Genomic DNA, 23,223 nt, shown 5'->3' with positions numbered 1-23,223 from the left:
GCAACTATGACCGGCCTGGACATGCACGTCCTGCTAGAGGCTCACAAAGTGCCAAGCTAGGTCCTAAGCTAAGATTGACGCTAGATTGTAGAAGAAGCTTGTCGATGTGGCGCAATTGCAGTGGGCACGTGACATTTGCATGCTGACATGCCACTTGTTTAGTAAGACAAGGAGGAATTGGGTGGTTTTCTTAACAAATGCCGAGTCAAGCTTTTCCTCTGAATGCTATCACCTATGCTTGAAACTTCAAGGCATGTGGCATTTTCAAGAAGATGACATGGGCAAACAAACTCCTAACGAGATTGTTAGTCAGAGGTTGTCGAAGAAGACAATTCGACAAGTGAGGGCACAAAAAATAATTGGGAGGCTACTCACGCTAGTGACTCTTGAGACTTATGGACTTCCATACCTTTCTATATTGCCCCCTTTGTAGTCTCTTTATGGTATATGCCGTGTCACAAACTGCTGACGTGTCAAAGCCTAAAGAATGGAGCCAACTTACAGATGCCGGCCGAGGGGCCTAAACCCTAAGAAGAACAAGTAGCAGAAGAAGAAGAAGTCCTACCAACTTATGGGGACCCCATCCGATGGGGCCGCAGTGACATAAAGGGATTAAAATAAAGCAGGACTCACACACAGACACAAGAAATTGCGAAGCTGGTTGATGACGTGGCAGATTTCTGAAAATCACGATGGCTGATAACGTGGCATGCTGTACGGATTTCCGCGTTTTGCGCTAACTGCTGACGTGGCAACTGTACGGAATTCCGGATTTTACGCTGGCAGCTTTTGAGCACTGCTTTTAGACCAGATGCTTTTAAGTTTTGAAGGCTTTTCACTGTAACTGCTTTTCAGGCCAAGGGCCTTTAAATATGAGGCTAGGGCTCATTCTCTGGCATGCTTCCTGGAGAAGGTGCAGAGTCTGGAGTACCGGCTTGTACTGTGTTGATGCAATATAAAGAAATACCGAAAGGGGCGCTAAGGTTTGGGGCCAATACTCTCTGGGGTGGAATTTCGCCACTCCGTGTCGCGTGTCGTCTCTCTCTCTCGGTTCTGGTTTTATTGAAGTGCTAAAGGCCTGTTCAGTTTGTTCTTTTCTATTGGCACGTGGTGCCCGTCTTGTGACATGCCGAGTCAAGCTTTTCCTCTGAATGCTATCACCTATGCTTGAAACTTCAAGGCATGTCGCATTTTCAAGAAGATGACAAGGGCAAACAAACTCCTAACGAGATTGTTAGTCAGAGGTTGTCGAAGAAGACAATTCGACGAGTGACCGCACAACAAATAATTGGGAGGCTACTAAGGCTAGTGACTCTTGAGACTTATAGACTTCCATACCTTTTTGTATTGCCCCCTTCAAGGGTTCCGACGAACCAAGGAACCAAATGCAAGTTCATCAAAGAATTTCGAAGAAAGAGGAATCAGATAATAGTGTCTTAGGGTTCCAATGATTGACTCTGGCGTGCCAATGGACAGGGGAAGCGAAAGACGCTACCCGCAGGTCCCAAGGCACAAGGAAAGAAAGGAAAAAGGGAATCAGCTGGTAGATCAAAACATTCCCTAGACCGAGGATAAGATTTTTGAAGCCGACCAATACACGAGGGACATGGACACTGCTCTTGCCAAGGTCCAGGAGTCTTTAGAGAAATCTCAAGAATGACATAACAAGGCAACAGATCGACATCAACGAGATTTGAAATTAAAGGAAGACGATTGGGTGCTCTTACGTTTTGAAAAGGCACGCCTAAGGAAACGAAAGGGAGCCGCTTTTTCCAAAGCTTAGCATGCGGTAATATGGCCCTTTCCAGATTAAAGAGAAGATAAATGATGTCTCCTTTCGACTCAAGCTGCCCGATACTTAAAAAATTAACAATGCATTCCACTGGGGCGCCTGATGAGCAACCCGAAATGGAAGAGAGCGAGGAGATACTCGTTCCTGAACAGATTTTGGCACGCAAGGAAAGAAAGATGAAAGGTAAATGATTCGGCGTTCTTGGTTAAATCAAGAACTATCCCGCATTGGATGCGAAGTGGATGGAGGACCTAGCAAATACTCCTCAGATTTTGGAACTTTACCTTGAAGCATTTTATTTAGCATAGTCTACTCCGATAGAACCCCGAACTCAGCAAGGGTCAATCTGTTGCAACGGGTTTGCACAAGAGGGGGGTTACTCTGCTTCTTTGTCAGCAGATTACCTCGATTTTGAATAAGGTCATTGATGTCTGACGTGGTTGACAGTACGGATTTCCGTGTTTGGTGATGACGAGTGCTGACGTGACAGGCTGTACGAAAATCTCGCTTTTTGCGCTAGCAGGCTGACGTGACAAAATTGTACGGATTCTCCGCGTTTTACGCTGGCTCGATGTACGGATTTCCAAAAACAGCGCTGACTGCTTTTTGTGGCAGATTTTTAATAAGATGCTTTTGGAGCTGATGGCTTTTGAATTTAATGCTTTTGGGGGCTCTGCTTTTAGCATCCCTTGTAACCTTTACAATGAACCCAAGGCTCACTCTACAGAGCATCTGGACGCAAAGTCTGAGAGCGAGCACACGCGGGTCGGTTGTACTTTGCTCAAAGATGAATATAAAAGAAATACCGAAAGGGGTGCCGGGCTTTGGTCTTGGCACGGAACTACACCGGGCCGTGTCGACTCTCTTTTGTTCTATGAAGTATTTTGAAGTGAATCTCTGTTGTGTCGCGGTAGAATCTTGACTTGGAGTGTCCAAGTTTGTTACATACTGTGCCGACGATGACGACGACGACGATTGTGCTAAGGGCTGAAAATTGAAATCGCTGGCTGATCTGTAAGGCTGAGAATTGGCGATGATGTAAGGGCTGAAAATGTGGTATTGTACCGTGGCGATGACGATGACAACAATGGGACTATGAGAATGACGGCAATGGGTCGTCGTCAAGTCCGAGACCTACGATGACGGTGACGATGGTGTCAACAACGACGGCGTCAAGGCTAAAAAACGCTAAGGCTGAAAACTGAAATTTGTCGGAATGGATGGGTTTCCGGCGAGGATCTGCTACCGGGAATAGAATCGGGGATGCGACGAGGCTAAAGGGATGGTACTGATGCAAAAATGCTGATGGCTGAAATCTGCTCCAAACACGTTAGTGCTGCTGGGGTACTACTGGGAGAGAGACCGCCTGCCGGGTGCAACACTTGGTGCACCACCTTCTGCTGCCTCCTCTGCTTCTACTAAGTGCCCAATGGGTTTCTTTTATAGTTTCTTAGCTATTAATAAGTAAGTGAAAAATGTGTACTTTCGCAAAAAGGGTTCTATGCTCTGGACAATGCTCATGCTGAAATGACTGTACTCTACAAGAGAGGGTATGCAACTATGACGGGCCTGGGCATGCACTTCCTGCTAGAGGCTCACAAAGTGTCGGGCTCAGTTCTAAGCTAGAGTATGACTGATGCTAGACTATGGCAGAAGCATGTCCACGTGGTGCAAGTGAAGTGTGCACGTGACACCTGGGCTGGCAACCCTTTGCATAAGCATTTTCTCTGCATTGTCCGGCCGCCCACCGTTGTACGGCGCCCACTCATATATTTCCATATATCATTTATGCTAGGTCATGGGGTTTTTCTTAGGCATTGCCCTACCTCCCCTTGGGCACCTATATAGGGATCCAAGGGGGGCAATTGACACTTGTACTCTGCTCTAACAAACTTTTCTACCAAAAATTTGCCCAAATCTTCATTCTTTTCTTCAGTTCCCTCGTCGAATTTCAACTTTTCTTTGCCTCCCCCCCGAGAGGTGTTATTTTTGTCAAATTCTTCGTGAGAACCGTGAAAACCCATGTGTAATCTAGGGTTTTTTATGGCTTATGCCCTGTAAGTCAGAACGATGAGGACGGGAGCGCGCCCGATGCACGATGTACAAAGGGTGGGAGTGGCTAATAAGTCCAGGGTCGGGCCACAAAGATTCTTTCAAAAACTGTGCACGCTGCAAAAGGGATCGGATCCTCCATAGAAGAAGAATCTTTCTTTCTGAGCTTTCATACCATTGTAACAGGCTTGGACACTCCAAGCGAGAAATCAATAGCAACACACGAGCAGAAACTTTAAAATCATTGAACGTTGAGAGAGAGAGAGAGTCGCCACGGCCCGACGGAGCTCCGTGCCCAGAGGTATTGGCCCCAAAGTCTGGCGCCCCTTTCGGTATTTCTTTATCATTAATCATAGCAAAGTACAACTCCCGAGGGACCTCTACTCTCAGACTCTACGTCCAAATCCTTTGCAAGTGAGGCCCAAGGGCTTTTTTATTCTTACAAGGGATGCTCAAAAGCAGAGCCCCAAAAGCATTCACTTCAAAAGCACTAAATCCAAAAGCATCTACTCTCAAAAGCTGCCAACGTGAATCACAGAAATTTGTACAAGTTGCCACGTGGCACAACTAGCGCAAAACGTGGAATTTTCGTACAAGTGTCCACATCAGCACTCCACGCGATTTAGTCTTTTGGCGTATTTTAATGGCCTTGTGTCCCTTGGGCCCTGTCGGAAAGGAACCATAAGTTAGAACAACTTTAAAAATCATTTTTATCTAATGTCCAGGTGGTCGTGCCACATCATCACTTTGTGACAAAAGCACCTGCATTTTAATGCCTTGTATATAGTGGACCTAGAGGCATGAAGCCTAACCCTCATATGAAGGAATCGTCTGCTGGTTTGTTTTTACTTAACATTCGGCTTCGGAGAATCACTTGTTTCGTCACTCAACTTGGTTTGTATCATGAACCTGTTGGTTTTAATTTCTAATCCTAGTCTTGTGTGCTAACTACATTTTGAAATTGGCAACGAATAAGAGCAGTAGTCGAAACTACATTCTAATGACTCTTTCACTTATTAAATCGGCGAGTAGGTGTAATAATTATCAATAAAGACAATAATTGACCGCTTAAACACTGTTTTTCTTCGACTGCTAACTTAAACTGTTGCCTTTCCACCACATCTTGGGAAATAATCACTGTTCCATCTTGGTTGGGTAGCGCCACTTCCCACTCGCAGAGGTCGCCCCTTTGGACAGCTGCACGAGTTGCACCTTGTTGGCGATGCCTTCTTTGGTACTCTTGAGTGTTAGGTCATTGCTTTTGCATGCATCACCCTACTCTCTATCCTTGACCTCTTGTCAAGACGGGCACCACGTGCCAATAGAAAAGAATAGACTGAACAGATTTTTAGCACTTCAATAACAACTGAACTGAAAGAGAGAGACGACACGCGACTCGGAGTGGCGGAATTCCACCCTAGAGAGTATCAGCCCCAAACCTTGGCTGTCACGTGACACATCCAACCCTGTGTGTCTGTGGACAAGCTACAGCATGACCAGGGTTCAATTCGGTCAAGTCAGTCTAGAATAGGAAGTGATCTGGCACTTTTGTGAGTCTGCTCGCAGAGCGTGCATGTCCAGACACTTAGAGTAGATGCATATCCTCTGGTTGCACACAGCATGATCATCAAATTTCCATCAGAACCCATTAGGAGCATTTTTACAGTGCATAGACCTATTTTCCCTATCTTTGACATTTTTCACTTATCATTTTTAAGTGACTTTTGTTGGAAAGTAGGTAGGGCAATTTTGCTAAGTTAATATATAAGCAAACCAGAGTTAGCATTTTCTATCAGAAAAGAGGCAGCAGGAGCACTCGCTCAACAAGCAACTTCTCAGCAGAACCCAAGAGGCCTACCGTTTTCTGCATCAGCAGGACAGCCCTAGCGTTTTTCATCTACAAGACCGGCCTTGGCGATTTGTGCACAGCAGATCAGCCCGGCGTCAACACGACACAACAGATCCGCCTAGCGTTTTGCATTTGCAGGACATCCGGCGACAGCAGAAGACAATTTCAAGCCTAGCGTTTTTGGTTTGCATCACCACCTCAGCGTTTTTGCAGATCATCGCTACGGAACATCACGAACCACCAACGTTTTCAGTTCTCGGCCTTTAGACACCGCAGAAGAACCCCCGAACCTCACAGATCTCACCTTCCCGCAGCAGTTCCTCGCCACACGGTCAGTTTCCGCAAGGTTTACAATTTCAGCATCTGTGTTTTCAGCGCGTTGTCGTCGCATCGTCGTCATCGACATCGTTAACGACATGGAGTCAGAATTCAACAGATAAAGAACCCCCGAGCCTCGCAGATCTCACCTTCCCGCAGCAGTTCCTCGCCGCACGGTCAGTTTCCGCAAGGTTTACAATTTCAGCAATTGTGTTTTCAGCGCGTTGGTGTCGCATCGTCGTCATCGACATCGTTACCGACATGGAGTCGGAATTCAGCAGATAAAGATTTGCAGATTTCAGCCCTTAGCATTTTCAGATTTCAGCCCGTCTCGTCGTCGTCGACATCGTCGGAAAGTCCAAGCACTGTAGAGATTTGTGCAATCATAAGTAGACCGCTCTCGCCATAGAGAGTGGGGCCTTCGGAGGAGGGGTTTACAACGTCTCTGGTGTCGTATTCTCCTCTCTCTATCTCTCAGTCTCATACACTTGCACGCACAGTGTCCATTCACTTTGTTTGTGATCATTGCACTCTCTCATTAAGAACGGAAGGCTCTCCCTTCTATAAGAACAAAAGGAACCTTGAGCACAGTTCGGAGCACTCATCTTGAGCAAAGTTCAAACATTCATTCTGCAGCACCTTACGTTGGTATCACAGCTTTGGCAGTGTTCTGTATCACTCAAGGAAAGAACCACAGAATTTTTTTTGCTTGTTGAGGTTGCACAAACCCAAGTTCACTTGGGCGTGTCGATTCCTAATCGGGTTTTTTGAAGAGTGACAGGAATTCAAAGAAAGAAGGGCTTGTCCAACCTCCCCTTGTGCCTCTTTTCACTCATTGAGAGTGGACCGTGCACTTAGCGGCCGGCCAATCGACGTGAGGTGGGAGAACGCAACCTTGGTGTGAGTGCAAGGCCACCAACGGGTGCACCCACGGAAAAGAGCAGAACTCGCGTGAAGAGAAGATCCTTCTCTAACACAGATTGCAAGCGAAAGAAGAACCTCAAGAATCGCAAGAACCCAAGAACCTCAAGACCCTTAAGAACCCAAGACCCACAAGAACCCAAGTTTCTCGTGAACTTAAGAACCCAAGACCACAAGAACCCACAAGAACCCAAGACTTCAGTGGATGGTCATCACTCGAAGCGGAATGGATACTTCGCTTAGAGGTGATGAGCATGAGAGAGGCGAAGAAGAATTTTCCCCACCAGGAGGTTTTTCCGACCCTCCCCCTTCCCCATCTACGCCAAGGATTGCACTAACTCCTATGAAGGAGTGGCCGCAGATGATGATGGACAGTAAGCTAGAAAGCGACGAAAAAATGGAGCCATAGAGCGTAAATACGAAATGGCAGCCATAGTACGTGAACGGAAGAAAGATTGGCAGCCATCGAGCGTAAGTACAAGCAATCCCGCTTGGAAGACAAAGCAAGAAAAGAGAAGAGCGACCAGCACATGAAAGAGTTCTTACGACTCTTTTCAATTGTGCAGGCGCAGTTTGAACAAAGTCACGAGAAGGAGACTCTCTCGGTCTCGTCTTCTCCAAAGCATGATACACAAGATTTGCATGATGATTTGAATGACAATGATAAGCATGATGATTTGGATGATAATGATGAGCATGATGATTTGCATGATCAAGATGTGGTTTCTCACAAGCATGATGATTTGCATGAAGTTGACGTGATTGTTCACAAGGAGGATGAGTTGATTGATGCTTTCTCTAGCGAAGTTAATCTCGTTGCAGATTCGATCAATCACGAAGGATCGTCTTGGCTCTCGAGCCTAGGTCCAATGAACCCCCTTAGGAAGAACCGGTCTTGGCTCTTAAGCCTAGGTCCACAGGACCCCCACAAGAGGTACTATGTGTTCGCATGATTAGTCAGCACGCATTGTTCGAGTGTTTCATTCGTGATCGTCTCCTGTATTTTAGTCAGCGTCTTTATGTGCTCCCTTTTCCTAGGCATGACATATATGTACGTCGAGCACGTTTCACTCATGAATGAGCACGGATGTATGCGGATTACTCATGAAAGGATGACATGTTTGCATTCAAGGAATTCACATTCCATGTCTCTTCCTTGGCATGACATAGTCGTAAAAAGAGCACAAGAAAGTATGAGCACCAAGCATGGGCATTTCCGTTGTGAATTGCCACAGGTGATTGCTTTAGATCAGAAGAAAGAGAGATTCGATCTCACTGTTTGCGTGCGCGTGGTGAACGGTTGGGCACTCCGTCTCTTTGTTCGTCTACATTGCATGCACAATCTTTGAGGAAGACAAGATTTTTTCCAGTCACTTTACATGGAATAGGTATCTTCATGTTTTTGTGTTGGAAGTGGTTTAAGGAATTTTCAGCCATGGAGATTCTTGAAGAAGGACGAAGCATGACTCTAAACAAAGTTGAAGCATCGAAGGAGCCACAGAAGACTTTGTGTCGCTTTCGGCGCGGCCCAAAGAAGCAAACGTTGCAGACCTTTATGAAGTTCAAGTATCGCACGACCCACACAGCAGAGTGGGCCGGCGACGAGTCCTTTCCAGGATTCCGGATGCTATTGGCGATCCCCCTCGGCGCCATACAGTTCGGTACCAATACCTCACTTTGAAAAGGAGGGGATGTCACGTGACACATCTAACCCTATGTGTCCGTGGACAAGCTACAGCATGACCAGGGTTCAGTTCGGTCAAGTCAGTCTAGAATAGGAAGTGATCTGGCACTTTTGTGAGTCTGTTCGCAGACCATTCATGTCCAGACACTTAGTAGATGCATATCCTTTGCGTTTTCAGCGCGTCGTCGTCGCATCGTCGTCATCGACATCGTCACCGACATGGAGTCAGAATTCAACATATAAAGGTTTGCAGATTTTAGCCCTTAGCATTTTCAGATTTCAGCCCGTCTCGTCGTCATCCTCATCATCGTCGACATCGTCGGCAAGTCCAAGCATTGTAGAGATTTGTGCAATCATAAGTAGACTGCTCTCACCATAGAGAGTGGGGCCTTCGGAGGAGGGTTTTACAACGTCTCTAGTGTCGTATTCTCTTCTCTCTCTATCTCTCAGTCTCATACACTTGCACGCACACTGTCCATTCACTTTGTTTGTGATCATTGCACTCTCTCATTAAGAACAGAAGGCTCTCCCTTCCATAAGAACAAAAGGAACCTTGAGCACAGTTCGGAGCACTCATCACAGTTCAAAGATTCATTCCGTTGCACCTTACATTGGCGCCCCTTTCGGTATTTCTTTATATTGCATTAACATAGTACAAGCTGGTACTCCAGACTCCGCACCTTCTCCAGGAAGCATGCCAGAGAATGAGCCCTAACCTCATATTTAAAGGCCCTTGGCCTAAACAGCAATTACAGTGAAAAGCCTTCAAACTCAAAGCATTTGGTCCAAAAGCAAAGCCAAAAAACTGTCAACGTAAATCACGGAAATCCCTACAACCTGCCACACACGTCATCAGCCAACGCAAAATGCGGAAATCCATACAACTACCACGTCATCATGTCAGCGCAATTTTCAAAAATCTGCCGTACAACTGCCACGTCATCAGTTTTGCGTGTGTGTATGTGGGTCTTGCTTTATTTTACTTCCTTTGTCACTGGGGCCCCATCGGACGGGGTCCCCATAAGTTGGTAGGACTTCTTCTTCTGTTACTTGTTCTCTTAAGGTTTAGGCCCCTCGGCCAGCATCTGCAAGTTGGCTCCATTCTTTAGGGTTTTGACACGTCAGCAGTTTATGACATCTCCCCTTCTTGAAAGAGAGTAATCGTTCACGATTACAGCATATCTGCAAAACAACTCAAGTTAGCTAAAAAAAATTCGAGGGACATTCCAAAGGACAATCAGTGTGCTCTTTTTATTAAGGAGTTAGCTTCTCCTTTCTGCTCTTTTGATCAAGGAGTTAGCTTCTCCTTTCGACTGTTTTGATCAAGGAGTTAGCTTCTCCTTTCTTCCCGATCGAAACTCTTGATATTCCGGTGTAGTAAAAGTAGCCATCACACCCAGACCGTATTGATCTTCCACGGGTGTCTTGATGCACTAAAATTACATACCCATGCAATCTCATCCAATTAGGAATATTCAGTGGTTGACACATCACAATGCAACACAAATGCTCACATATGCATGTTACAAGACATAGAATCATGAAGCCGCCAATGAACACTCCTCCCGCATAACCTAACAAGGTCCGGACCGGGAGATATTCAACGACTCCCTCATCACTCCTCCCGCATAACCTAAAAAGGTCCGGGCCGGGAGATATAGAGGCCTTTTACAACCAAACGCCCCCCAGACCGCAGCCTGCATCATTTGGAGGTGCTGAGAGTAACCATTGCTCAGACTTCTTAATACTCCTCCCGCATAACCATCCAGGTCCGGGCCAAGAGTCATAACAACAATAACCCCCCTTCCCCCCCCCCCCTCCCCCCCCCGTAAAATAACCACAAGGGTCCGGGCCATGAGTAAAGAACAGCACTTTTCAATCATTCAATACTCCCCCCGCAAATAACCACAAGGGTGCGGGCCATGAGTATGAACAAGCATTCTCAAACATCATTTCTCACTACTCCACCCGAGAGTAAAATCACCAATCATTGAAACCAGTTTTAAAACCAAAGTCAAACATTTCAAATCGGCACCAAGACAGGTTCAAAACAAATATTATCCATCTCAAACAAATTTCAAACACTACTTTCTCAAACAAAGTTCAAAAGTATCTAACTATAAACAACTAGAGAGTTCATTCAGGGTTTTGTTCGGACAACCCAACTTTGAGGACGACTGGCTTGCCCTTCTATATCACAGTGATGGTTTGGTTCCGGACTTGGAGAATTGCATCATTCTTGTCATGCCAAGGCATGCCTAATAGAACGTCACAATTGCCCAACTTCATGATGTGGAAATCAGCTTTTCCATGATAATCTTGAAGTCACTGGAAGAGCACCAATGAGCGGTACTACTTTCTGAGTTTGCCCTGTGGTTAGCTCAGCTTCAATTTCTCCACCCTCTGCATCATAATCAAAGTGCGTTTGCTTTAAGAATTCTGGATGGATGAAGTTCTCTGTAGCTCCGGGGTCAAAGAAAATAAGGGCTTTGAAGCCATTGACTTTGCCATATGCTCGACACAATTCATTTGTACTCTCAAGACGTATGCCATAAATATTAGGAACTAGTCCAATAGCGGGTCTAGCTCTCTTAGCAGGTGGCGGCGCTGGGGTTCTGTCGACCGCTGGTGCGGGTGTCGGCTCCTCTGGTCTATCAGTGCGCTTGGGACAATTAGAATGATTATGCCATGTTTGAAAGCATCCAAAGCATCGGCCTTCTTGTAGTAAGGTGTCTCGTTGTTGAGGCATCAAACGAGGCCTTTGCGGTTGATTTTCACGAGACTCTCGAGAATTTGTTTGTTGTTGCCGAGAGTTGTGGTTAGTGGCCGGAGATTCTTCTGTGGTAAACTCTAGCTTTTCATTCATCAGTTTGTAGCCGACCGCGGCATGGTCCATAAGTTCTTGCATGGTAGAGACTTGCTTGTATAGACAATATTCCTGCAATGGTGATGGTAGTCCAATGGTGTATCGCTCGCATTGGGCCTCCAAGGGAACAGATCTAAAGGACACCGGAAGGTACACGTCGAGAAACCTTTGGTTATATTCATCCATGGTTTCAATGGCAAGCATTTTCGAGTTGCCCCACTCGGCCAAAATCCGGACTTCAAACATAGAAGTCATGTAACTATGTGAAAAAACTGTCTTGAAAGGTTGCCAGGTCCTTGGAGCATGCACTTGTGTCGCGATTGAACTCCACCATTGCATAGCATTATCTTTAAGAAATCCCGTTACTCGAGAAATCTTGGATTCTTCTGTATAGTTCCCTAAAGCATAGATGTTGTCGAATTGTTGTGGGAACTGCAATGCTTTCTTGCGATCTTTCACCCCGGAAAAAGGGAAATTTAACTTTCGTTCCATCATCTTTGAAATCTTTGGGTTGGTTAGGCGCATATCCCAGGTATGGATAATAAGGGTATCCATATGGGCTTCAACCATTGTAGCTTGGTGGCACTGGTGGTGGAGGTGGGGGCAATGGCGGTGGCAAAGGCGGTTGCAACGGATCAGGGTCAGATGGCTGCATCATATTCCTGAAGATTCCCCTGATCGGAACAAACGGCTGAGAAGGTTGCCGGTTGGAAGCTCTCGTACTTTCTGGTGCCGGAGGAGGAGGTACCACCTGGGGCATCAAAGGGGGTAACATGTAGTTCAAAAATTGTTGAAAACTTTGCAACATCGGAAGATTCTGCTGAGGATGCTGCGAAAGAATGTCGTGGAGTTCGTTGAGCAAAAACACTGCAAATATTTTGTTGAATCCATGAGTTCCAAGTCTTGGACTCTTAATGGCTTATGCCCTGTAAGACATGAGCGGTGAAGACGGGAGCGCGCCCGATGCGCAATGAAGTAAGGGTGGGAGTGGCTGATAAGTCCGGGTTGGAGGGCGAAGACACCTCGAATAAAATTCCAATAGCTCTGTCTGCTCTTTTGTAGGACCGTTGTGCTTTCAGAAAAGCACACGCCTGATGCTCCGATACAACTGTCACATAACGAGCACCACGTGCCAATAGAAAAGAACAGACTGAACAGACTTTTAGCACTTCAATAACAACTGAACTGAAAGAGAGACGACACGCCACTCAGAGTGGCGGAATTCCACCCCAAAGAGTATTGGCCCCAAACATTGGCACCCCTTTCGATATTTCTTTATATTGCATCAACACAGTACAAGCCACTACTCCAGACTCTGCACCTTCTCCAGGAAGCATGCCAGAGAATGAGCCCTAACCTCATATTTAAAGGCCCTTGGCCTATAAAGCAATTACAGTGAAAAGCCTTCAAACTCAAAAGCATATGGTCCAAAAGCAAAGCCAAAAAGCTACCAGCGTAAATCACGGAAATCCGTACAGCCTGCCACGTCATCAGCCAGCGCAAAATGCGGAAATCCATACAACCTACCACGTCATCATGTCAACGCAATTTTCGAAAATTTGCCTTATAGCTGCCACGTCTTCAGTTTTGCGTATGTGTATGTGGGTCCTGCTTTATTTTACTTCCTTTATGTCACTGGGGCCCCATCGGACGCGGTCCCCATAAGTTGGTAGGACTTCTTCTTCTGTTACTTGTTCTCTTAGGGTTTAGGCCCTTGGGCAGCATCTGCAAGTTATTTCCATTCTTTAGGGTTTTGACACGTCAGCAGTTTGTGACACCTCTCCTCCAACAACCTTTCTGGAAGCTTTCCAAACTGTAGTTCCTTTCTTTACTGCAAGACCTTAACCTTTGTCGCAATGTAGGACACTTAAACGTCTTACCGTTTCCTTTAATTTAGTGAAACACCTTTTGAAGCCTTCTCATTTCAATATCTACCTCGAACTTTAAAACTGCCATAGCTGGTAGTTGCTCAAACCTAACTATGTTAGATCTCTCTTAAAAATTTACTCTTAAAAATTTATAAGAAGCCAAATTCCTAAATCCCTAAACTCCTACCCAAGCTTGCACAACGTCAACACCTCCTTGAACTCCATTGAAAATATTCCCACCATCCTCAACTAGCTAGCAAGTCTAGAGGTGCTTTCTGTCTCCAAAAACAATCTCACAGACGCAATACAACCCAATTTTGAGGATTCTCTACACTAGCTTAAGGAGCTAGATCTTTCAAGTTTCGACAACAAGAAGAAACAAGATGATCCCAATTGCCGGCTCTACATAAGCTTGTATTAATCTTCAACAAGGGGCCTCTTCTTGATCCCTCCCCAACTCTAGTAGTAGGTTAAATGTATTTCACCTTAGTGCAATTGCCTTCAACATGAAGTATTCTACATAAGCCTATATTGTTCACGGGGCCTCTTCTTGATCCCTCCCGAACTCTAGTAGTAGGTTAAATGTACTTCACCTTAGTGCAATTGCCTTCAACATAAAGTATTCCTGGCAAGTAGGTTAAGGGTACTTTACCTTAGTGCAAATGCCTTCACAGGAAGTATTCCGGGTAAGGTCCGTGGTCCTTTGCTCCGCAAATTGCTATTGGCAAACAATGAATGATTTGTTTGGAGTGGTTCCTTAGAGAGTTGCAGCAGCCTTGCTACAATAGATATCAATTGCAACTTCAAGTCTTCATGACTTGCCCCTTCCCGACACCGCTACCGGCTATGCCTAACATGAAAGAGATGGTTATGTGGAGCAACTTTGTTGAGCAAAAAATCCACGCTGACACTCGCAACGCAACATATGCTCAACCTCAACCTTACCAATGGCACCATCCCGTCGACCCCATCAAAATATAGCAACCTAGAGTGGCTAACTATTTCAAACAATTGTCTCACCACAAGTTACATTCCGCCGGAGTTGGGACTTATGCCACAAATCAATTTTCTGCACCTTGACAACAATTCGTTGTTAGGCACAATTCCACCCACACTTGGAAACTGCAGGTATCTGGTGTGGTTGGATCTTAGCAACAATGAGTTGGAGGGTATCATCCCCCGCGAATTGACAAAGCAAGCAGGAAAAATGATAAAAGGAACGCTCAAGCACTAATTTGTGATTCGGGCATTTTAAGTATCTATACAGAGATGCATGTAGAGTATAGCTTGGGTTTAATGCTCACCATGAGAAGAGTTCACCCCTTCAAGCTAAGCAAAATTCCAAACTTTCAAAGATGCAACCATAGTGTTTCTATGCAGACATTGCACCATACTACATCCTAACCCTCCAGGATCCCCTAACATTCTTTGATGTCGGCCAAAACAAGCTTACAGGTACCATCTCTTTCAGCCTAGGCAACCTGGTCCAATGCTCTATTCTCCACCTTGACTATAACCACCTTTAAGGCCCTATCTCCTCTAGGCTATCAGAATTGGGGATCATAAATCACAACCCACCCGGTTATATTTTCAACTTTGGCAAGTACCCTACCTTTCCAGCTTCCAGCTTTGCTAGCAACCCCTATCTGTGTAGCACATGTTTCCTACCATGTCAAGTAGCGTTTGCATATGAGAGTCAGTTATTACAGGGAATGGCCATTTTCACGCCCTCGTTCCCATTCCGAATCCCCGTTCTATGTTTCAAACGTGAGTATCCATAACACGGAATGGCATTTCATGCTCGTTGCCGTTCCCCATTCCGATTTCCCATTCTGGGTAAGTATGTTGGCACAGACACCCTCTCTCCTCAGATTTAGGCGGAAAACCCAGGAGATAACCCTCAAAACGTACGAAATGCTTGAGCTCCTAAACTAGTATGAATCACATCAAATTAGCATCATTGTTAACCTCAATTCAATTCAAGAAAATTCCTTCCAAGCTTAATCCATCTTCAATTTGTGTGTCCTGACAGCTCAGAAAAAGTTTCATCTACATTGACACCATTTCTATTGCCGCTGGCACTTTTGTTGAGGCAAAATAAGGAAACTAAAAAAAAAAAAAAAACAGAAAACATTGAGCAAAATGTGTGAAGTGGCTGCACAATGCCCCTACATACCCTAGAACAAAATGTATGTTTTACCAACAAATGGAGCAATCCAACTCAACTGAACATGACCAAACAACCAATCACAAAGATAAATAGGCAGAAACGACGCAAAGAAGGCTTAAATGTACACAAACAAGATATTATAACAATGACAGGCAAAGACAAGCTAAAGATATTGGCAAACATTGGAATGTAATAGCAGGCAAGCGTAAGACACTGAGCACTGATACCAAAGAACTTTACCGAAGACCAAGGAATAATCACTGTTGAGCACATCATTGCAGCTCCCCCCGCCAATGGGACAAGATACAGGACCACCAAAAAGCTTCATATATGTGAGATATGCAGTTTCCGCAAACCCTATAGTGGCCAGCCCCGCTACTACACCGTAATCTTCTGAAAATCCTTTGTTTCCAAAGCTCGTACTTGAGGCAACCTCATCCTCTTCCTTTGTTCTATCTTCTGGTTGCAGCGAGCATGAGACAGTAGTCGTTTGAAATCTGTGTTGCCTGCCCTGCATCGCGAACATCAATGACTAGTGTGAACAAGAGAGACGTGCATGGCAAGCTAAACATCCGAAATGAATAGCAGCAGGCTCTCTGCAAGAAATTATAACCATGCTGACATGATGGCCCCTTACCGTGATCTTCGCCCTGACAGAAGCTGCCGACCTCGCAGCATGCAACAACGAAGAGATGCAGGAGAGTTGTCTCGCTACAGACAAAGACGATAATGAAAACGAGAAGCCGTGAAAGCACTGGACCTGCAGCGCCATGGCCAGAGCCTCAATGACGAGCTAAGACATCAGAGGCGGAATCGTTCTGCCAAAGGCTCATTGCTTTGGATGTGTGTGCCAGATGGCCGCATATGGGTCATGCTGCCGTGGTGATGTTGCGCATTGTCATTCATGAGATCTTTGGCCTACATTAGGGAAGCAATTGAGGACAGCATGTTGATTAGTGTCACACGGCAAAATTAATCATGGTGGCAAACAATCCTCCCTCATGGTTTCTATGCAGTTTTAGGGGAGATAACCAAAGGGCCTTGGGCTCTCTTCCATATCTTAATTGGCCGCTATGACTTTACACCTTGTTTTCCAATTACAACGCTTGTGGGCCATCACATCAAACATCATTGTTGTCGTATAGCATAAATCGTGCATAAATATCAAATAGCACTACTCGGCACACTATATCCATTATAGAGCACGAGATGTTCCTTCCATAACCCCTATCTTAAGATCTCATTATTGTTTCTGTCTCTTTTCAATGGCTTCAATTGTAGCAGGGTTTGAGTCGATATTGAGTTCTCTAGAAGGAAGTTTTTCTATGGCACTTAGCCCCTACCTGGCAAAGAGTAGCACCAATGGCACGTGTTACCATATACATGTGGTAGTGATGTGTGTGAACACACTAGGACCGCCGGGGCACTTTTTCCCTCTTTAGGAGGTTTTTTCCCCCGAGCATTGTATATACGCCCATCACTCTAGGGCTTTTCATTGCACACCAAGTTATACACTCTCTACTGTGTGCTTTGAGCTTCCATCGTCTTCTCCAAGCTGTGTGTGTTTCTCTGCAACCCTAATTCCAACAATTGGTATAAGAGCAGGGTGCGTCCTCCCGGGCTTAGTCACCAACTGCTCCAGTACACGCCTACTCACTTTCTCCGATTTCAGTGAGCTTTCGTGAGCGTTCGCAGGTTGACAAATACTTCGGGGAAGCTTGTAAAACTCGGTCTGCTCAGATTTTCGATTTAGGTTGATTTCGGCCTCCGTTTCCACTACAGGCAGTACTGCACAGGCTATTTCTGTCAGTGCCGTTTTCTGCATAATAGGTGCCTTATAGTCTTCTACGGTTTGTGCTATATAGCACGTGTTGTTCCCGCTCCGTTTCTCCTATTTTCGGGCAGTTTTCACATCAGGTCCAGCATTTACCATGGCTGACAACAACAACACAGATGTGTTCAAGATGTTTGCTGCTGAGGACAGGTTGGATGGGGACAACTACCCTATGTGGGCTTATATGATGCAACATGTTCTTGTGTCAAAGGGCGTCTGGAACATTGTGCAAGGCATTGATGTACGTCCTGGTTCTGAGGATGTAGGCGATGTTGAGGATGTTGCAGGTCTTGCTGCAAGGATTGCTGCTGTTAGAGTTGTTTTTCCTACGGCAGAACAAGCTCGTTGGGATGTAAAGGATGCGCAAGCTCATGCATTGACTGCGTTGTCTGTGAAGCGCACCATTGTTCCTCACATCCGTTCAGCAAAATCTGCAAAACAGGCTTGGGATATTTTGGATGGTCTTTATGCAAGTCGCAATGAAGCTAAAATTACTTTGCTACGTAAAGAGTTGGAGTCAAAGATTATGCATGAGGAAGATGATATGGACACTTTCCTTGCTAGTGTCAAGGATATCAATGAGCAACTCATTTCTGCAGGTGAAGTCATTTCAAACAGTTCCCTAGTGCAGACTGTTCTTGATGCCTTACCAGATTCCTACCAGACTTTTGCTAGTACTTGGAGATTGATGACCCAAGGAAATCCTGAAGTTGTCAATTTGATGCATTATGCACATTGATGTTGCAAGAGTCACTTTCCAGAAAAAACAGGACAAGACAGCGTGTAGTTGAACAGGCTTTTATTGCTTCTCAAAGAAAGGGTGGTAACAGCAATGCAGCCACTTCTTATGGTTCTGCTACGAGTGGCAAAAATTCTGTTCCTAATGCTTCTGCTAGCAGCACCTCGTCTGGCAATTCTGGTGATAAGGGCAAAAAGAAGATGCGTTGCCATTATTGTAAAGCTAATGATCACTTGATCAAGTCGTGTCCTAAGTTGAAGGCCAAAGAGGCTAAGAAGAAAGAGGGTGGTTCCAATGCAAATGCTGGTTCCACTACAAATGCAGCCATTGTTGAGTCTCCTGTGAAAGGAGACTGTGATGCTGATGTCGATGCAAAATGGCTTTTAGCGCAGAGTGCACTTACAATCCTGTTGTCCATGATGCATGCTTGTCAGTTGCTGCAAATTCACATGTGTGGTATTTCGACAGTGGTGCTACCAAGCACATTACCTCACATCGTGAATTGTTTACCTCTCTTGAGTCTGTCCCTCATGGGAATTCAGTCACCTGTGCCAACAATGCCTCTTATCCAGTTCAGGGAGTTGGAAAGATTGTGCTTACTGCTGCTAATGGCAGTTCTTTCACACTTGTTGATGCACTTTATGTACCTGGGATCAAGAAGAATCTCTTGTCTGTATCCTCACTTGCTAGACTTGGACTTGTAGTCAAAATTGTGGATGACAAACGTACAGTTCATGATCTCAGTTTTGGTGATGAAATTGTTGCATCTGGCCTTTTGTGCCGTGGGTTGTATAAGCTCACTTTGTATGACAAGTGTGGACAAAATTTTGCAAATGCTGTTGTGCAGATTCAAGGGCTATTTCAGATGCAAAACTTTGGTAGGCACGTTTTGGTCATCTGAATTTTGCCAATTTGCTGCGTTTGCAAAAATCTGACATGGTTGCTTCTTTGCCGCCTCTTGAAGCACCTGTCAAACATGTTTGTGAAGGCCGTATTTTGGGTAAGATGCAGCATTCTAAGTTTCCACAGGATGGTTCAGTTTGGGCCACATGCAGGTTGCAGCTTGTGCATAGTGATGTTTGTGGGCCCATGCAAACTCCGTCCTTGGGCAATTACGTGTACTTCATGACTTTCATTGATAATTACTCTAGGCATGCATGGGTATTTCCGCTTAAAGTGAAGTCTGAAGCTTTTATGTGCTTCAAACAATTTCTGGCTATGGCTGAAAATGTCTCGAAATGTACTATGGGCACCCTCCGTTCCGATCGAGGGGGGGAGTACGTGTCTCATGAATTTAATGCATTTCTGGCTAGTCGTGGGATAAAACACCAATGTACAGTGCCTTATACACCTCAGAAAAATGGTGTTGCTGAGAGGAAAAACAGGTCACTGACGGAAATGGCACGATGTATGGTCAAAAGTCAAGCTTTACCGCATTCTTTTTGGCTTGAGGCCATCATGTGTGCCACTTATGTACTTAACAGGTGTCCTACTAAAGCTTTGCAGTCTATTACTCCATATGAAGCATGGCATGATAGAAAGCCTTCTATTGAGCACATGCGTATTTTTAGATGTTTGGCATATGCTTTGGTGCCACAAGTGCAGCGCAGAAAATTGGATGATAAGGCTGTCAAATGTATTTTTGTTGGTTATAGTGCTGAAAGCAAAGGTTACAGGTTGTATCATCCGCAAACAAAACGTATTCTGGTTTCTCGAGATGTAGTGTTTGTGGAAGATTCTGTTCAGCCCTTGTTGTCATGTACTAGAGACAGTAATGTAAGCTCACAGGACATTTATGACACTTTGTTGCCTCTTTTCAGTGCTGGAAATACGAATGTAAGTTCCAATGAGGCAAATGTACAACCTATGGGGGTTTCTGAAAATGTATTAGATCAGCCTATTACTGATGCAGATGTACATGATGTACTTGATGAGGAAAGGGTTGAAAATGAGCAGGCTAGAGGTATGCCAAAATGGCTGGTGCACACTTTGCGTGACAGTAAATTGGATGCACCTTTGTCTAGTCGTACTCGTTCAGGCTCTCGCCATGCATCTTATGCATTAGATTGTTATGCTTTGGCTGTATCCAATTTACATGATGTTGAGGAGCCTCTGTCTTTTGATGAAGCACAGAATTCAAAAAATTGGATGGCTGCCATGCAATCAGAATATGATGCACTTATAGAAAATGACACATGGACTTTATGTGATTTGCCTCAGCAAAAAAGACGTAGATTATGAAGAGACTTTGCTCCCACTTGTCGTATGACTACTGTGTGTTTTCTATGTGCATTGGCAACTCATTTTGGTTGGGATGTACATCAATTAGACATTGTTACTGCTTTCTTGAATGGTGACATATTTGAGGAAGTTTATGTAACGCAGCCTCGCGGTTTTGTCATAAAAGGACAAGAGGACAAAGTGTGCAAATGTAACAAGGCTTTGTATAGGTTGAAGCAATCTCCTCATGCTTGGTATGAGAAAGATGACACTCATTTGGTCAAACAAGGCTTTAACAGTCCAACAGAAAGCACATTGTATGTAAAGCATGAGGGTGATGTACTTCTCATTGTGGTTCTTTATGTTGATGATTTGCTAATCACTGGACCAAATGAGAGACATATTGCTGAATTTAAGGCTGATCTGAATGCTACTTTCAAGATGAAAGATTTGGGGATGTTGCATCATTACTTGGGTATACAGTTTAAGCAGTGTGATGGTGGTATTGCCTTGTGTCAGAAAAGTTACATAGAGACATTGCTATGTAAGTTTGGACTTGAGGATTGCAAACCTATTGCCACTCCCATGGAAACAGGTTTGAAGTTGAGTCTCCATGATGCTGGCGATCTTGCTAATGTCACTCTTTATCAAACTGTTGTTGGCTGCCTCATTTATGTATGCAACACGAGGCCGGATATTCAGTTTGCAGTCTCACAAGTCAGCAGATTTATGCATACCCCAGGGTCTAAGCATTGGCAGGCTGTCAAGAGGATTTTCCGCTACCTTAGTGGCACTTTACATCTTGGCTTGTTTTGTCCCAAGGGGGGATCATTGCCGCCAGACTTACATGCTTTTTCGGACTCAGATTGGGCTGGTTGTTTTGACACGCGAGTGTCCACAAGTGGTTTTTGCTTCATGCTTGGCAGTTCATGTATATCATGGTTGAGCAAGAAGCAACCTACTGTGGCCACTTCGAGTTGTGAGGCTGAGTACAGGGCAGTCTTCACAGCTATGGTTGAGTGTGTATTGCTCAAACGCCTTATGGCTGATTTGGGTGTTGGACAGGACACTGCCAACACTATCTACACTGACAGTCAGAGCGCATTGGCAGTTGCGAGGAACCCAGTTTTTCATGCTCGCACAAAGCACATTGAGGTGCATTACCACTATGTCAGGGAGAGGCTCTCAGCAAGAGAGATCAGCTTGGCTTATGTGCCAACACAGGACAACCTTGCAGATCTTTTCACAAAGGCATTGTCTCGTGAGAAGCTTAAAGCTTTCCGCAAAGCTTTGGGCTTACTCCCCTTTGTGGACTGATCATGCCCTTAGGGCATGGCACTTCCCTTTACTCATGTGCCAGATCTCGTTCACCGCATCACTCCAGGGGGGATTTGTTACCGTATACATGTGGTAGTGATGTGTGTGAACACACTAGGACCGCCGGGGCACTTTTTCCCTCTTTAGGAGGTTTTTTCCCCCGAGCATTGTATATACGCCCATCACTCGAGGGCTATCTATCTTTTCATTGCACACCAAGTTATACACTCTCTATTGTGTGCTTTGAGCTTCCTTCGTCTTCTCCAAGCTGTGTGTGTTTCTCTGCAACCCTAATTCCAACAGCACATGTCTATGAGAGCGTCATCCGATATGATGCTCCAATACTCACTACCTTCAAGTCTCATCATGGATTTAATTTTCCTTGTCAACAATGGCTCAAATGAAACATGTACTTTGAGGATGCACATATAGGCCTTGATTTGGACCATGTTGGACTTTGTCTATTTGAGCTATCTTATGATCAAAGAATTCGAAACGATGACATCAGGAAGGTAGCTTCTATAGAATACCTTGTGTGTGGCAATGAGTACAAAAATTGGTGCACGCGCACACACAAAGCTCACCATGGGAAGCCACCCTTACTTTGTAAAATATCCTACCTTAAAAATCACACCATGGGATAGCTCCCTTGTATTGTATAGTACCTTAAATTAAGATTCACTTAAAATGATGGACAATGGGGTCAAATTCAAACTCATTTATTCCACTATCAAAAAGAATGCATCCATGAAATGAGACATCAAGTCTACATCATAAAAGTGCATGCAAGAAGAGATTATATATCTCTCTCTACCTCTTTAGGACACACATCACGTCGCCACTTTCCCACTCCCCCCCACTTTGCCATGGCATAGTAGCTGTAATACTACTTAAAGGCAATGGTTGTGAGCCCATACAACTGGCAATTCGAGGACACACTTGTTGGCCCATACACACATCAATATCAACGAACCGCCATGGCCTCCATACAAGTGAAAAGCATACATACATCACTCATGGTTGGATTAGGTGGACCTCGATAACAAGTGCTTTGCAATTCTGACACCTACAATCCATGAATTAGAAAAGTAATGCATGCATGATCGATGCAGGTAACAGTTGCATAGCTTACCTAGATAGACATAATAATGGTGGCTATGCACACAAACACGCTTCTTCTGACTCTTTCTTTCTTGCAAAGTCTATTGTAAAGTACACTTCCATTATATAATAATGGTGGCCATGCACACAAACTCACCTTTCATGACTCTTTCATTCTTGCAAAGTCTATTGTAAAGTACACTTCCATTAAATTAGAATGGATGGTTTCACTATCTCATGGAATGTTTAATGGTTGCCTTTTGTGTGAATAGTTGCTTACACACAAATTGATGATTTCAGTAGCACATGCTATCTGAAATCCTTTGCCATTAAATCGTTAAACTTAGATTCCATGCATGAAATTATTACCACTTGGCGTGAAGAGCTAACAAGACTTGGCTACAAACATGAACTCCCTGCTATACCATGCCTCATACATGGCATGCTACTATGCATAAAAGACCCTAGCTTCCATGCTACTATCAATAAGTA

At 44.8% G+C, this 23,223-nt stretch overlaps 1 protein-coding gene across 3 annotated transcripts in view; it reads right to left on the bottom strand.

Moving 5' to 3' along the window:
* Window positions 1–16,403, bottom strand: part of LTO1 (NAD(P)H dehydrogenase (quinone)s) — a 91,820-nt gene extending 75,417 nt beyond the window's left edge. Inside the window, exons 1-2 of one of the 3 annotated variants that reach the window (XM_086493176.1) lie at window positions 16,158–16,403; window positions 15,748–16,031 (exon numbers count right to left, since the gene is read on the bottom strand). In XM_086493176.1, the coding sequence (XP_086349302.1) occupies window positions 15,748–16,031; window positions 16,158–16,292 (419 nt within the window). In that variant the 5' untranslated portion in view covers window positions 16,293–16,403. The remainder of the gene's footprint in view (window positions 1–15,747; window positions 16,032–16,157) is intronic. The other 2 variants (XM_086493178.1, XM_086493177.1) reach the window with 2 other exon arrangements.
* Window positions 16,404–23,223: the final 6,820 nt, after the last annotated feature.

This window comes from Adiantum capillus-veneris, chromosome 21 (genome assembly GCF_014529385.1).
Source record: "Adiantum capillus-veneris isolate H3 chromosome 21, ASM1452938v2, whole genome shotgun sequence".
NCBI classification, from domain to species: domain Eukaryota; kingdom Viridiplantae; phylum Streptophyta; class Polypodiopsida; order Polypodiales; family Pteridaceae; genus Adiantum; species Adiantum capillus-veneris.
The sequence above is the reverse complement of the archived record's forward strand: the minus strand, read 5'-3'. Positions and strand labels throughout refer to the sequence as shown.